We start from the raw sequence: 12,218 nt of genomic DNA on the forward strand, positions 1-12,218 counted from the left end.
TTTAGTAAACAAACTTCTGCAAATGATGTTGACTTTCACAACAACGGAAGAAGTCAAACAAGGTTGTGGAAAGTATTGAATAAATCGCCCCAGATCGGAAAGTATAGCACAACCTAGCTCTCAGAAACCTCTCTATCAGGACACCCTCTCTATTAAAGACACTGAATTTGATCCAAAATGATAAACCCCTCAACTAAGGACAGCGTTTCCCAGTCCCAAGGGTGACCTTAGTGAGGAGGTACCAATGTACAGTCGAACCTCCCTTAAGGGACACCTCTCTATTAAGGACAACCTCTACTAAGGACACTGAATTTGATCCCAAATTGGTTAAAAATTTGTCAGCTACGGACATTCAAGGGTCATATTTTCTGTCTCTGGACAATTTGTCTTCGACTGGCCCCGAGTTAACTCTTGTTATTCCCAACAGAGCATACCTTCTTCCACTGACACATGCTAGGTTACATGGTCACATCCTCAAAGGTGTCTAAAAATGGATTGTCCTTCACAGTCAACACAACGAATAAACTCCTATAAGTGTAGACCTGATGTTGATCACACTACAGTACAATAGCATAAATATAGTCTTTAGGGTCACAAAACAGTAAACTCAACACTAAGGTGAAGACGCCCTCCAAATGTTGACCCCAGCTTTAAAGGGTAACTCGTGTCAAATTTCACCCTATAATGTTTTAGCTGTTTTTGACAAATGACTACGTCACTTTCTCATAAATCGGTAAGGTTTTCGAATCGAAATGCACATTTTCTAGAAATTGATGGTTTAATCCCGCCCGGACAGCTCGCTTCGATGCCGTTTTCGTTGATGACGTCACAACATGAACATTTTCGCGGTCGCGGTGGTTTACATTCAGCGATTTTATAATAAATCTAATCAAAAATGGAAAATTTGAGCTTTACATTTGTGATCAACAATTAAAAACGGACGTATTTCTGCAAAGTTGTAAATCACATCATAGTATGAATTTAACCTCCTTCAAATTAAGGGTTGACCATAGGCACCTCCATTTTGGCTATAACTTGAAATCGCAAGGCTATTAGAACTCCTTCAAAATGAAGTGACTGCCAAAGGGTAGGAGTCTTTTCTCTGGAAAACAAACAACTGACTCCACCCTTGAAATTGACATTCATTTGCTTTGAAGTCCTATTTCAAGTCGATTTCAAGTTCTAGCCAAAATGGTGACGCCTATGGTCACGCAACTGAGAGATATTGCAGTGACCAGCGACCCTGTGACGTCAGACAACACTCTCACTCATTTCATCATGTGTCAGAAGTTTATTAGGCCCTAATTTTCTGCATTGCGAGCCCCGCTTGGCCTAGAACCAATGGCATTGTGATAAGTCCCACTGTATTACTTTCGTAAATCTCAATTGGTAAAATGTTGTTTTTGAGGTACTTGCAAGATTCATGTGTTTTTCACACATTTTTATTGACTTGTTACAACTTTAAGTGTCAACGTTTATAAAACCATTAAAAAACTTGTCGAAAACTATTCTGGACTTTCGAACCCAAAAACATGCTCAATAAACTCATTAATGGTTTCTGTAGTGCCTCTCAATTTGTGATTCGATTGACAATAGTGGTTAATGTTCCACTCAGTTCAGCTAGGCTAGAAGTACTGTTTAACTGTAAAAACAACATTTTAAAGACTTCTACAAGTTTTAGGCATTTTGGGGCATTCAATTCTTGAGTCATTTCCAGATAGTACAGGACATAACTTTATTTACAGGAATGTGAATTTTGACCTTGACTAATACCTATGTAGGTGGACTTGTTTCTCAATGGCCAGTTTCGGCTGGAACCCGAGGGGAGAGTGATTTTGTGATTTTAACGAATGCACTGTTCAGTTAGGCTTCCCTAATGCCACTCAAGAAATAACGTTCATATCTGGCAGCAAAAAATGACGACCAGCGCAGACCAGCAACTTTTGTTACATTCGATCATGATGTCGCAGTGATATAAATTGCCTGTTTGCACATGCTCAGCGATTACCTTGTCTACACTCTCACCTATGGATGGATTGAATTCAAACTTTAACGTTTCTTGATATAGTGCCTATTTGTAATTTAAGCCTATGTAAGTTAGCATACTTGATATTAGAGTTGAAGACAGGTGAAAGTGGACAGACCTCATTATTTTCTGAACCTGGTGAGCCATGGACAATAGTGTGTACAAAACTCTAAATTACCAGAATCATACCGTCAATCATGAAATATGTGTAAGCCTACGCTAGGCCTACCTAGACTTTGGCAACAACCAACAAAAGGCAATTCGATATCCAACTGTGTGGGACGGAATGGTTAGTATAAGCTGTATCATTACTTGACCCTTTCAATACAGGGAAATTCGTAAAAATGACCCCCTTTTCACCACACCAGGTCTGGGAGAGGCGTGGTCGAATATCCAATGTCGTCTGGACTGCTTTCAAGCAGGATGACCAGCTTTCTTTTGCTAGTGGTCACATTTCAACTGGCTGTTCGGCTGGTGCTTAGGCACACATTGTCTTCGGTAGAGTGGGTCTAACAAAAGCTCAGATGCTGTACATCTGCACACAAATAATTTAGAGTGCCCCCTCTGGGGCCAACTTCACACGACAACAAAAAAACTCAGTCATTAGGTTCTTTCTGTCCAACAATCTCATGAGTGTCCTAACCCTGGATGAGTCTACCATACTGCTAGCATGACCAAAATTGCCAAAAAAAACATTTCAGACGCCACAAATATCAAATCTCGACAGACAGTGTTTGTGTTTTGGATTTATAGAGCTTCTGCACGTTAAATTTTTTTCAGTTTCCACACATAATCGACGGTGAGGAAAGTTAATCGATTTTCTCCGACAGTGATTTCCCGAGCCATTATTACTGACTATTCACACACGATTTACCGCTCTTGTTGTCAACAAACAGACCTGCATGAATCATAAAATCGCTTGCGCTGAAAATGAAAAGTCCGTGAAATCTTTAGGTCATAGATTAACCCAACTGTGAAGGTGAATAGCGGAACCAGTTCCACTGAATAGCTGATTTATTTATTGTTCGCAAGTGTGACACACGAATCTAAAATACAACGCATACTACATTCATAAAGCAGATATAATACATAGTAGATATGATCTTATCGAACGGTGTGGCTATTCTTGTTACCGTAATGACATTCCCGTAGGCGACGTTAGTTTTGGTAACGCATGTGCTGGTGGAAATTTCGCCAAGCGGTGCCCAGCTTAAAGTAAAACATACTCAGGTTAGCAAGAGCCAAAACTTGCTTTAAAAATGAAAAAATCTTTTCGAGATTACTCAGAGGTCACTTAAGAGTCAGAGGATTCATGGAACTATAGTTTTACGAAAACTTTACAAATACGTAAACCTAAGTTCCTTGTATCTGGTGTCTTTGCCAGAGCAGGATCAAGACCCCACCCAGTAAGAAACATGAGTAGCTTGCGATGAACTCTGCCTCTGACTGAAGACGGACGCACTATGAATAGACCAATAACCAAATTGGTGCCCAACCTTCGTGGCATGTAAAAAGGCTCACCAGCCATCCGGACTTGGAGGAGGCAAGAGATAATCAAATAATAATTCCGGTAGAATTTGCAGAACACCTTCAAAAAAGAAGCTATCATAGCTTCTTTATCAGTATCACCATGGAAACATAACATAGGCCTACTTAAAACATTTCATATTTCTCTCAACTGCTAAACCAATATAAAAATATTCGAACACAAGCATAGGCCTTATGTAGGCTTCCCTAAAAAGCCTGAGGCGACTTCCTAACTTCAAAGACGAAACACTCAGGCCACACCATTTCGATATCTTGAAAAGCGGGGAGAACGCATAGTTTTCTTTGCGGGAAGGAAACAAATTTCTAAAACGAGAAAACTTCTCTTTTAAGCCTAATAAATGAACAGGTGACTTTTGGTGGATGACCTGTTACAAAAGAGCATAAATCCATCAAGGAAATCAGTTGCAATTTGTACCAGACTGATCAGTTCACTCCTGTGATGGCATTTTACCGTAGTGATGTGGCATTTTACAGGAGTGTTGTGGCATTTTACGGTAGTGTTGTGGCATTTTACGGTAGTGATGTGGCATTTTACAGGAGTGTTGTGGCATTTTACAGGAGTGTTGTGGCATTTTACGGTAGTGATGTGGCATTTTACAGGAGTGTTGTGGCATTTTACAGGAGTGTTGTGGCATTTTACGGTAGTGATATGGCATTTTACAGGAGTGTTGTGGCATCTTACAGTAGTGATATGGCATTTTACAGTAGTGATATGGCATTTTACGGTGGTGATGTGGCATTTTACTGGAGTGTTGTGGCATTTTACGGGAGTGGTAGCAATTCAAGTTGAAGCAAGGATGGCCACGAGAGTTGTCCATCACCCCCGCAAAAAATTGCTGGGCGTTTACAGGAGCGGGTGTGATCTGTCTCCTGGCTGCCACTGGGAATACATGTAGGTTCTCAGCCGAGACATATTGGTGTTGCCTGACAGTCAACATACCAACAGACATAGTACACTCTGGCGAAATTTGTGCATTCTCCTGTCAACATGATTATGACCCAGAATATGTAATCCATGCCGGCGGCAAGGAAAGGATTGACAGTGTCCCATTGTCAGACATATTTGAATTTCTGGCTTCCTGCTAGCAAGGCATATGATTATTGAGGCCAACTTGGTCACTAACAAGACCGCGGCGAATTAGACTAAAAGGATTATCTTTGGTGTAATTCTTAAATTCTATAATGCTTGCTTTCGTTTGGCTTTAATATTAGTTTGATTAAAGACATGCATGTATGGTGTGATAAATTGACAAACTGTAACACATATTTTTTCCGAACACACATAAAGTTCTACTGCGGGGTATAGATTAAAGAGGGACTATAGGCAAGAGCAGAGGGGCTAATTTGGCCATCTTCAGGTGGCTAATATAGACAGTAAGGCCACTGGATAATGTCAGATTCAGCACTTGATATAGTTCTCAGACAAGCGTGAATCATTTGGCCGTACTGTGAGATGGTGAGAGACTCCTATTGGCGACTTTCTGTAACTTTATCTTGCCTGTCTAGGTGCTGCCGTAATTGTCCCTTTAAGAGTGTCAGTGAAAATAATTTGAAAAGTACATGAAGTATAAAGATATGACTGATGAGGATCATTTAGTGCCATATGGTCTTGGTCTAAACCCGGCTGGGCAATCGTTCCAAGCTGAATTGAGGACCGTGAATATACTGGCCTACAGGCGTATTCATGTACCCATCAAGACCTGTGCGGACAGAGTAAAAACAACGCCCAAGTGTTGATGACAAAACGAAATCATGACTCCTGATGTGAGCCAACAGAACCAGCAAATGAGCAATAACATCACAGCATGCGATGGATCTCACAAGACGTGATTAGTTCCAACGAGGCCATTTTGACTCATTTGTCGTCTTTCTGGTAAAAACGACCTCCTCAGCCCCGAAAAGGTACAGGATTGGCTGTGCCTTTTTGCAGATTTCCTCAGCTGCTACCCCATTGCCTTGACGCATGTGTCTTATTGCAAGAAGAACTGTACTCTTAACGTCATAAACAACCACTGTTAGAACACCACAAAGCTATCAGTCCATTCCAATATTGTGATAATGACCAGATGAACAAGCAAGAACAGAAAGCGTTGAATTATATATCAATTCTGACATCACCAAGGGGACAAGTCGATGATTGCATATACAATAAATCAAAAGTGACCGCTGGATCTCATCAGGTGCATAATGTGATTGAATCGTCACAATGGTTAAAGGGGTACACCGTTGGTAATTACTGGTGGTCCAGGAAAATAGAAATGCAGTTATACACAATGCCGTAGTGCAGTTATTATGGTCAAAATCAACAAGGGTCAGTTTTCATCCTCGAATTTAATAGTAGAATGCCCACGGATACAGAGAAATCGAGTACTCGACTTACCAGTGTAGTAGCCATAGTGTTGAAGATGCCTTTTCATGAAACTGTCATAGGGATTCTGGAAGGATACAAAACAATATTGCTACAAAAATTACCAAACAAACCCCCCCCCCCCACCTGGGGTATAAAAGGTCAAGGAAACCAATAACAGGTCACCTTATCACTTGTTGGTTGAGCAGCATGGCGAGAGGTTCTCATCGTACATATCGTCATTCATTATGATACCACTTTTTCGGTGAGAATGCACTCTAGAATGTTTTATAGTCATCTTGTCTCTAATAGTCATCTTGTCTCTAATTGTCTTACCTAATGTCTTATAGTCTCAGTTTTATCTATTATTGTTTAAAACAGCAAAATTATTGTATGCATTGAATTTTTTTTTTTTTTTTAAATTACCCGTAAATGTAAAGCGCCTTGAAGTGTTTTACAAAAGGCGCTATATAAATTGTCTTAATAATAATAATAATAATACGCACTAGAAGCTACCTGGATGAGATATCACTTGAACCCAGAGCTCGAGATTTCTGGCTTTTTAAGTGAAGTGTATTATTGATTTTTAAGAGTTATCTTTTTGGAACACCCAGCAGATATATCACTGGCGCATGAATATTACCCATACGTTTAACAGTAGCACGATTTGTACAGTCAAATTATTTCAGATGAGAGTGTCGTGGTAATTTATTCCATGCCATGCAGGCTCCATCCATCAAACATTCATGAAAGATTTTCTATCAAATATTGACAGAGTTGATTACAAGCAGCGGTTTGTTGTACTGTGATAACCAGGCTGAAGGAGACTAACGATAAGGCGGTCTGTAACTAACGTCAATGAAATATCGAACACGAAGCTGAGAATTCTTTTAGCTCCAACATGAATTTCATGTACGTAACTTTCGTTATTTGTAATACAGTAGAACATCTCTATTAAGGACACCTTCTGGACTGTGAAGTGCTGTGCTTATTAGAGAGGTGTCCTGATTAGAGAGGTCAAATTGAATGGAAACGACCAATTTGGGACTAGAACTAGTGTCCTTAATAGAGAGGTTGTCCTTAATGGAGATGTGTCCGCTAAGGAAGGTTTCGCTGTAATAAGACAATTTCTAAAATTAACCAACTTTGAACTACACTGTATATCTTTGTTATTCCAAAGACACTCACCACATCATACCACTCTTGTTTTCCGTTACTCATTTTGAATGATGTTATCTTGAGGTTCCGCTCATGACAGGAGTAAATCCAACCTTTTGATCAAATTTTTGGAATCGTTAGAAACAGATCTAGTTCTATCCTTCATCAGCGTCACAAAGATCACCCTGCAGTGTTGACATCAAAGAAATCCATCTTATCTTGTTTAGTGGAAGTGATCACTCACAAAATCTTCTTCGTCCAAACTGTCCTGAAATTTGAAGAGGACATTGTAGTTTTATGACAATCGCATGAACAAATTGGCAATTCACTAATTGGCATCCAATCATTAATCAATTAATCAACCAATCAATCAATCAACCAATCAATCAATCAATCATTCAACCCAATTAATCAATCAATCAATCAGTCAGTCAGTTAATCAAAGCCATTGCGCTACATTCATGCACCGTTCTGCTGCCCTTAGGATACACAAAGATGAGCCAATATCTGTGTCTATGTATGACTATGAGGCTCAACAACTTTTTGACAAGCTTTTGATTTGAATTTTGACTGATTTGTCATTTTGTGTAAGGTTTTTGTCTTGAGCTGTCGAGTTCAGCACGAATTTGAGATGCTATCCGCAGAGCATTACCTAAAAAGTGATCGAATTCACCGTCCTGAATTCCTATAAAGACAAGAAATTGAAAGGAAATCGAATCAAACGACATCGAATCTCAGTGATCACTGAAGATCGATCGTGTTTTGATCAGAGCCCAACAGCGCCAGTTTAATCTACAGTCGCATAGAAATATAGATCTTAAGCAAACCCTTGTAACTCACGTTATAGGTGGTAAAAATAGTTAGTCAATGATGAGCAACATATGAAATATAGTTTAAGGGGTGAAGTCTTAGTTTTATTACTTTATCATGACACAAAACGCGAATTTATTGCACGCGGATTGATTTCACTTTCGTTGCCAGTGACGCGCCCTCATCTCGCACTTTCGGCCAAATATCACAAACTCACTAAAGGCTCTAAATAGCCTGCTAAAATGTCACTTTACCAAGTAGAAAAAACCAATTTTGTTCAATATTTTCTAAACCATATAATTATAGGTGATTACATTTTTTGGATTTATTCTTTTCTCCGAACCTACACTTCCTCTTTATCGACGACCGTGTGGCTGTTGATTAATTTGCTAAAATGGTGAGAAATAAACATCAAAATACTCAACCTATGGTTCATTTAAGAATGTAAAATGATAATGCTGTTAAATAAGACAATATATCCTATGAGATGGGCATTAGATTAGCTTTCGATGATGCCCCAATGAAGCAAAATGCCCTTGGAAACTTGTGATTCTCCTGTAGATTTTTCTCTCTTGTGCGTACAAAAATGTACAGGACATGCAATGTATTGCGAACATCTGATCAACAATGTTCTACCGTCCTCGTCTATCATGTCTATTTACCATTAATTGAATATGTCTGTTGCGAGTGTTGGTTCAATGCATTTTATCCCAGTACTTCCAACACCCGCAGTGCTAAATGTCATGCCAGTCTGCAGTCGCTCACGCACTGAATCCGACTAGGCCTACTACTGAAGTCTGAACTCCACTGCAATCTGCATGCACTGGCCACTGTCGCTTTTGTATGTTGCTCGATCGATGTTTGGATGTCGTCGTGTACATGGCCATGCAGTGCCAGCAGTGCAACTGCAAATACTATCTAGGCCTATAGATATTCTCACAGAGTTGCACAGGTCTGGTCTCTGGAGAGGCTGTTGAAGGCCACAAGCACAACAAACGAGAGTAAGGTGACGGTCGCATTTCTGCGGCTCACTTCAGTTCACTGATTTTCAAGTGTGGCGTGTCATCACTTTCTGGTCTGATATGCTCAGTTGATGAAAAATCGAAACATGCATCACTCCACTCCCATTTAGTCCTGTGTCATCTTTCTCATCGTAAGCCTTAACGTGTAAATTGCCTTCAAAGAGTCGTCTTACTTTAATGCAATATTTTGATTCCTGCTTCAGGCGGCCCACAAAACATTCAGAATCAAGCAGAAGCTTGCCAAGAAGATGAAACAGAATCGACCAATCCCACAATGGTTTAGAATGAAAACTGGAAACACCATCAGGTCAGTGAAGAAAATGTGGTTGTGGAAATCGTGCATTCAATTTCAATGATACAAATTTCATATTTTTGATCCGGTTCATAAGAGAGCAGGAACGGACCAAAACGGGCCGGAACGGAGTTAAAATTTGCCGAAACGGAGCTTCTAGTGGTTTTAAATGACATCTATAGGCAATATAGGGCCCCTGAATTATAAATTATGTTCATATAATGAAGATTATGCTTCTTTTCCATGATAGCCCCTAAATATTTGATGAGGACTAAATTTACTTTCACACAGAGCTGAAGTGACGTCATCAGTTCTTGTGCAGTATAAGCGCTGTCTGCTAATGGAATCGGCCCCGACCAATTGAGGCAATATCATCAATATCACGATGGAAAAGAAGTCCGATCTTCATTATATGCACATAATTTATAATTCAGGGGCCCTATCTTGCCTATAGATGCCATTTAAAACCACTAGAAGCTCCGTTTCGGCAAATTTTAACTCCGTTCCGGTCCGTTTCGGTCCGTTCCTGCTTTCTTACGCACCCTTTTGGATCTATTTGTAAAGGTTAACCATAAGTACCACGATTTCGCTGAGAACTCAAAATTTAAGGCAAAAAATAAGAACTCTTTCAAAATGCTGTGAATGCCAATTTCAAGGTTGAGAGTAAGTTCTTTATTTATCAGAGAACAGCCTCCAAGTTCTTGAATGGGTATTCACTTCATTTTGAAGGCATTCTAAATCTAATGGCTTTAGGAAATCCAAGTTCTACTCTAGCCAAAATGGAGGTACCGATGATCTACCCTTAATTGCTGGTACTTTTGGATTCCCTGACTGGGCTAATTGCACAGTGCTAGAAATGTTTTTCGTATTTGCAGCCTGGTGAGGACTTTGTATGAAATGAATGAAATTGTCTCAAATAAAGTATCGCACAAAAAAATTACTATCGGCACAAAACGACTTGAAAGAGTGTCAGCAGTAGTAGGCCCAATAGCCGGGGAAGATATTGGTAACCGTTATCTTCACACTAATTACCAACTTATGTTACAATATTGTCCAATCTCTTTATTCCAGGTACAACGCAAAGAGGCGTCACTGGAGGCGAACAAAACTCAAATTGTAAATATTGGTCGTTTGTTGGTGTGGGAGGAGACAGTATTTTACAGCTTGTCTTGGTGAGAACTTGGCAGGAGAAGTTCGATCTCGTATGGAAATGAAGCACAATGATATCTACGGTTCATGAATGTTGAAGGAAAGTGTCTGAGGAATCCTGAGGTGTGTCACATCATGGCTATGTTTATACTAGCGGATCAGTGCAACGCCGAGCTAACTGCTGAGGATGGTCTTCGTGGTCACTGCTTGTGAAGGGAAGACAGAGACACCAATGGAATGAAATGTCTTGCAAGGAACCACAGCGTGAATTTGAGATTCGTTCAGTGCATTAAAAATAGGACTATGGAGGTACATTGATGAGCAGTGAAGTTGTTATCTTGAACAAGAATAAAATATTGTGTCTTCTGATGTAAATTATTTGAGAAATTGGTCACTCATTTCTTTCCTAATCCCCAAGAAAATCTGATTGGTTTTCTGGTTTCGTTTTGCTACACATGTATAGGTCTCTTGTGGCAAAGGCATGAGCAGCCCCAGGTACCCACTGAAAACAGTGGACCAACCCTAAGATAGCTAGCACCAGTGGGCCGTTGGGAGGGGTAGTGACAGGCAGTGGCAGTCCACACTGGCCTACTGGTAACGGAGCACCATAATCACCCTTGTCAGCTGGGTGCCACTGGTGGTCCACTCCATTGATTCTGTCCCTTATTGTCCTCCACTGGGTCACCCATTCTTGGTGTCGCTGTGTACTGTCGTCTCCACATTCATTCAGATCGCGATGTCCTTCCAACAAATTGTGACAATCCTGTGACTATTCTTCCATCTACACCAGCCACAAGCTGTGAAAGACGGGACTATTCTTGTCCTCTGTCTGCGCCCAGCCGTGGTTAATTGTGGAAGGCATATTCCTCCAGCTACACCAGCCGCATGTCTTGAAGGACAGGGGACAACCTCCTGTTTCACCAGCTAAAAGGTTGGAGAGACAGGACCACATTGTAAAAGACAAAGGACTATTATTCCTGTTACATCAGCTGCAGGTTTAGAAAGACCGGGGACAACTTCCTGCTTCACCATCTAAGTTGAGAAAGACAGGGGACCAAATTGTGAAAGGCAAAGGCCTATTCCTCCTGCTGCACGAGCCGCAGGTTTAGAAAGACAGGGAACAACCTCCCTCTTCACCAGATGTTAGTTGAGAGAGACAGGGGATCAAGTTGTGAAAGGCAAAGGACGACTGCTACACCAGCCGCAGGGGCAGCCTCCTGATTCACCAGCTATAAGATGGGAGAGACAAGGGACCAATTTGTAAAAGACAAGGGACTTGTCCTCCTGCTACACCAGCCGCAGGCCTTGAAGGACAAGGGACAACCTCCTGCTTCACCGGCTATAAGATGGGAGAGACATGGGAAAAGTTGTAAAAGACAGGGGACTTGTCCTCCTGCTACACCAGCTGCAGGTCTTGAAGGACAAAGGGACAACCTCCTGCTTCACCGGCTATAAGATGGGAGAGACAAGGGACCAAGTTGTAAAAGACAAGGGACTTGTCCTCCTGCTGCACCAGCCGCAGGTCTTGAAGGACAAGGGACAACCTCCTGCTTCACCAGCTATAAGGTGGGAGAGACAGGGGACCAAGTTGTAAAAGACAAGGGACTTGTGCTCCTGCTACACCAGCCGCAGGTCTTGAAGGACAAGGGACAACCTCCTACTTCATCAGCTATAAGGTGGGAGAGACAGGGGACCAAGTTGTAAAAGACAAGGGACTTGTCCTCCTGCTACACCAGTCGCAGGTCTTGAAGGATAAGGGAAACCTCCTGCTTCACCAGCTATAAGGCGGGAGAGTCAGGGGACTAAGTTGTAAAAGACAAGGGACTTGTCCTCCTGCTACACCGGCTGCAGGTCTTGAAGGACAAG

At 41.2% G+C, this 12,218-nt stretch overlaps 1 protein-coding gene across 4 annotated transcripts in view; it reads right to left on the reverse strand.

Annotated features, from left to right (window-relative positions):
- Nucleotides 1-7,851, reverse strand: part of LOC135492085 (cytosolic carboxypeptidase 2-like) — a 75,534-nt gene extending 67,683 nt beyond the window's left edge. For all 4 annotated transcript variants that reach the window (XM_064778249.1, XM_064778248.1, XM_064778247.1 and 1 more), the window contains exons 1-3: nucleotides 7,732-7,851; nucleotides 7,110-7,347; nucleotides 5,955-6,009 (exon numbers count right to left, since the gene is read on the reverse strand). In XM_064778249.1, coding sequence (XP_064634319.1) covers nucleotides 5,955-6,009; nucleotides 7,110-7,142 — 88 coding nt within the window. In that variant the 5' untranslated portion in view covers nucleotides 7,143-7,347; nucleotides 7,732-7,851. The remainder of the gene's footprint in view (nucleotides 1-5,954; nucleotides 6,010-7,109; nucleotides 7,348-7,731) is intronic.
- Nucleotides 7,852-12,218: the final 4,367 nt, after the last annotated feature.

This window comes from Lineus longissimus, chromosome 8 (genome assembly GCF_910592395.1).
Source record: "Lineus longissimus chromosome 8, tnLinLong1.2, whole genome shotgun sequence".
In the NCBI taxonomy this organism is placed as follows: domain Eukaryota; kingdom Metazoa; phylum Nemertea; class Pilidiophora; order Heteronemertea; family Lineidae; genus Lineus; species Lineus longissimus.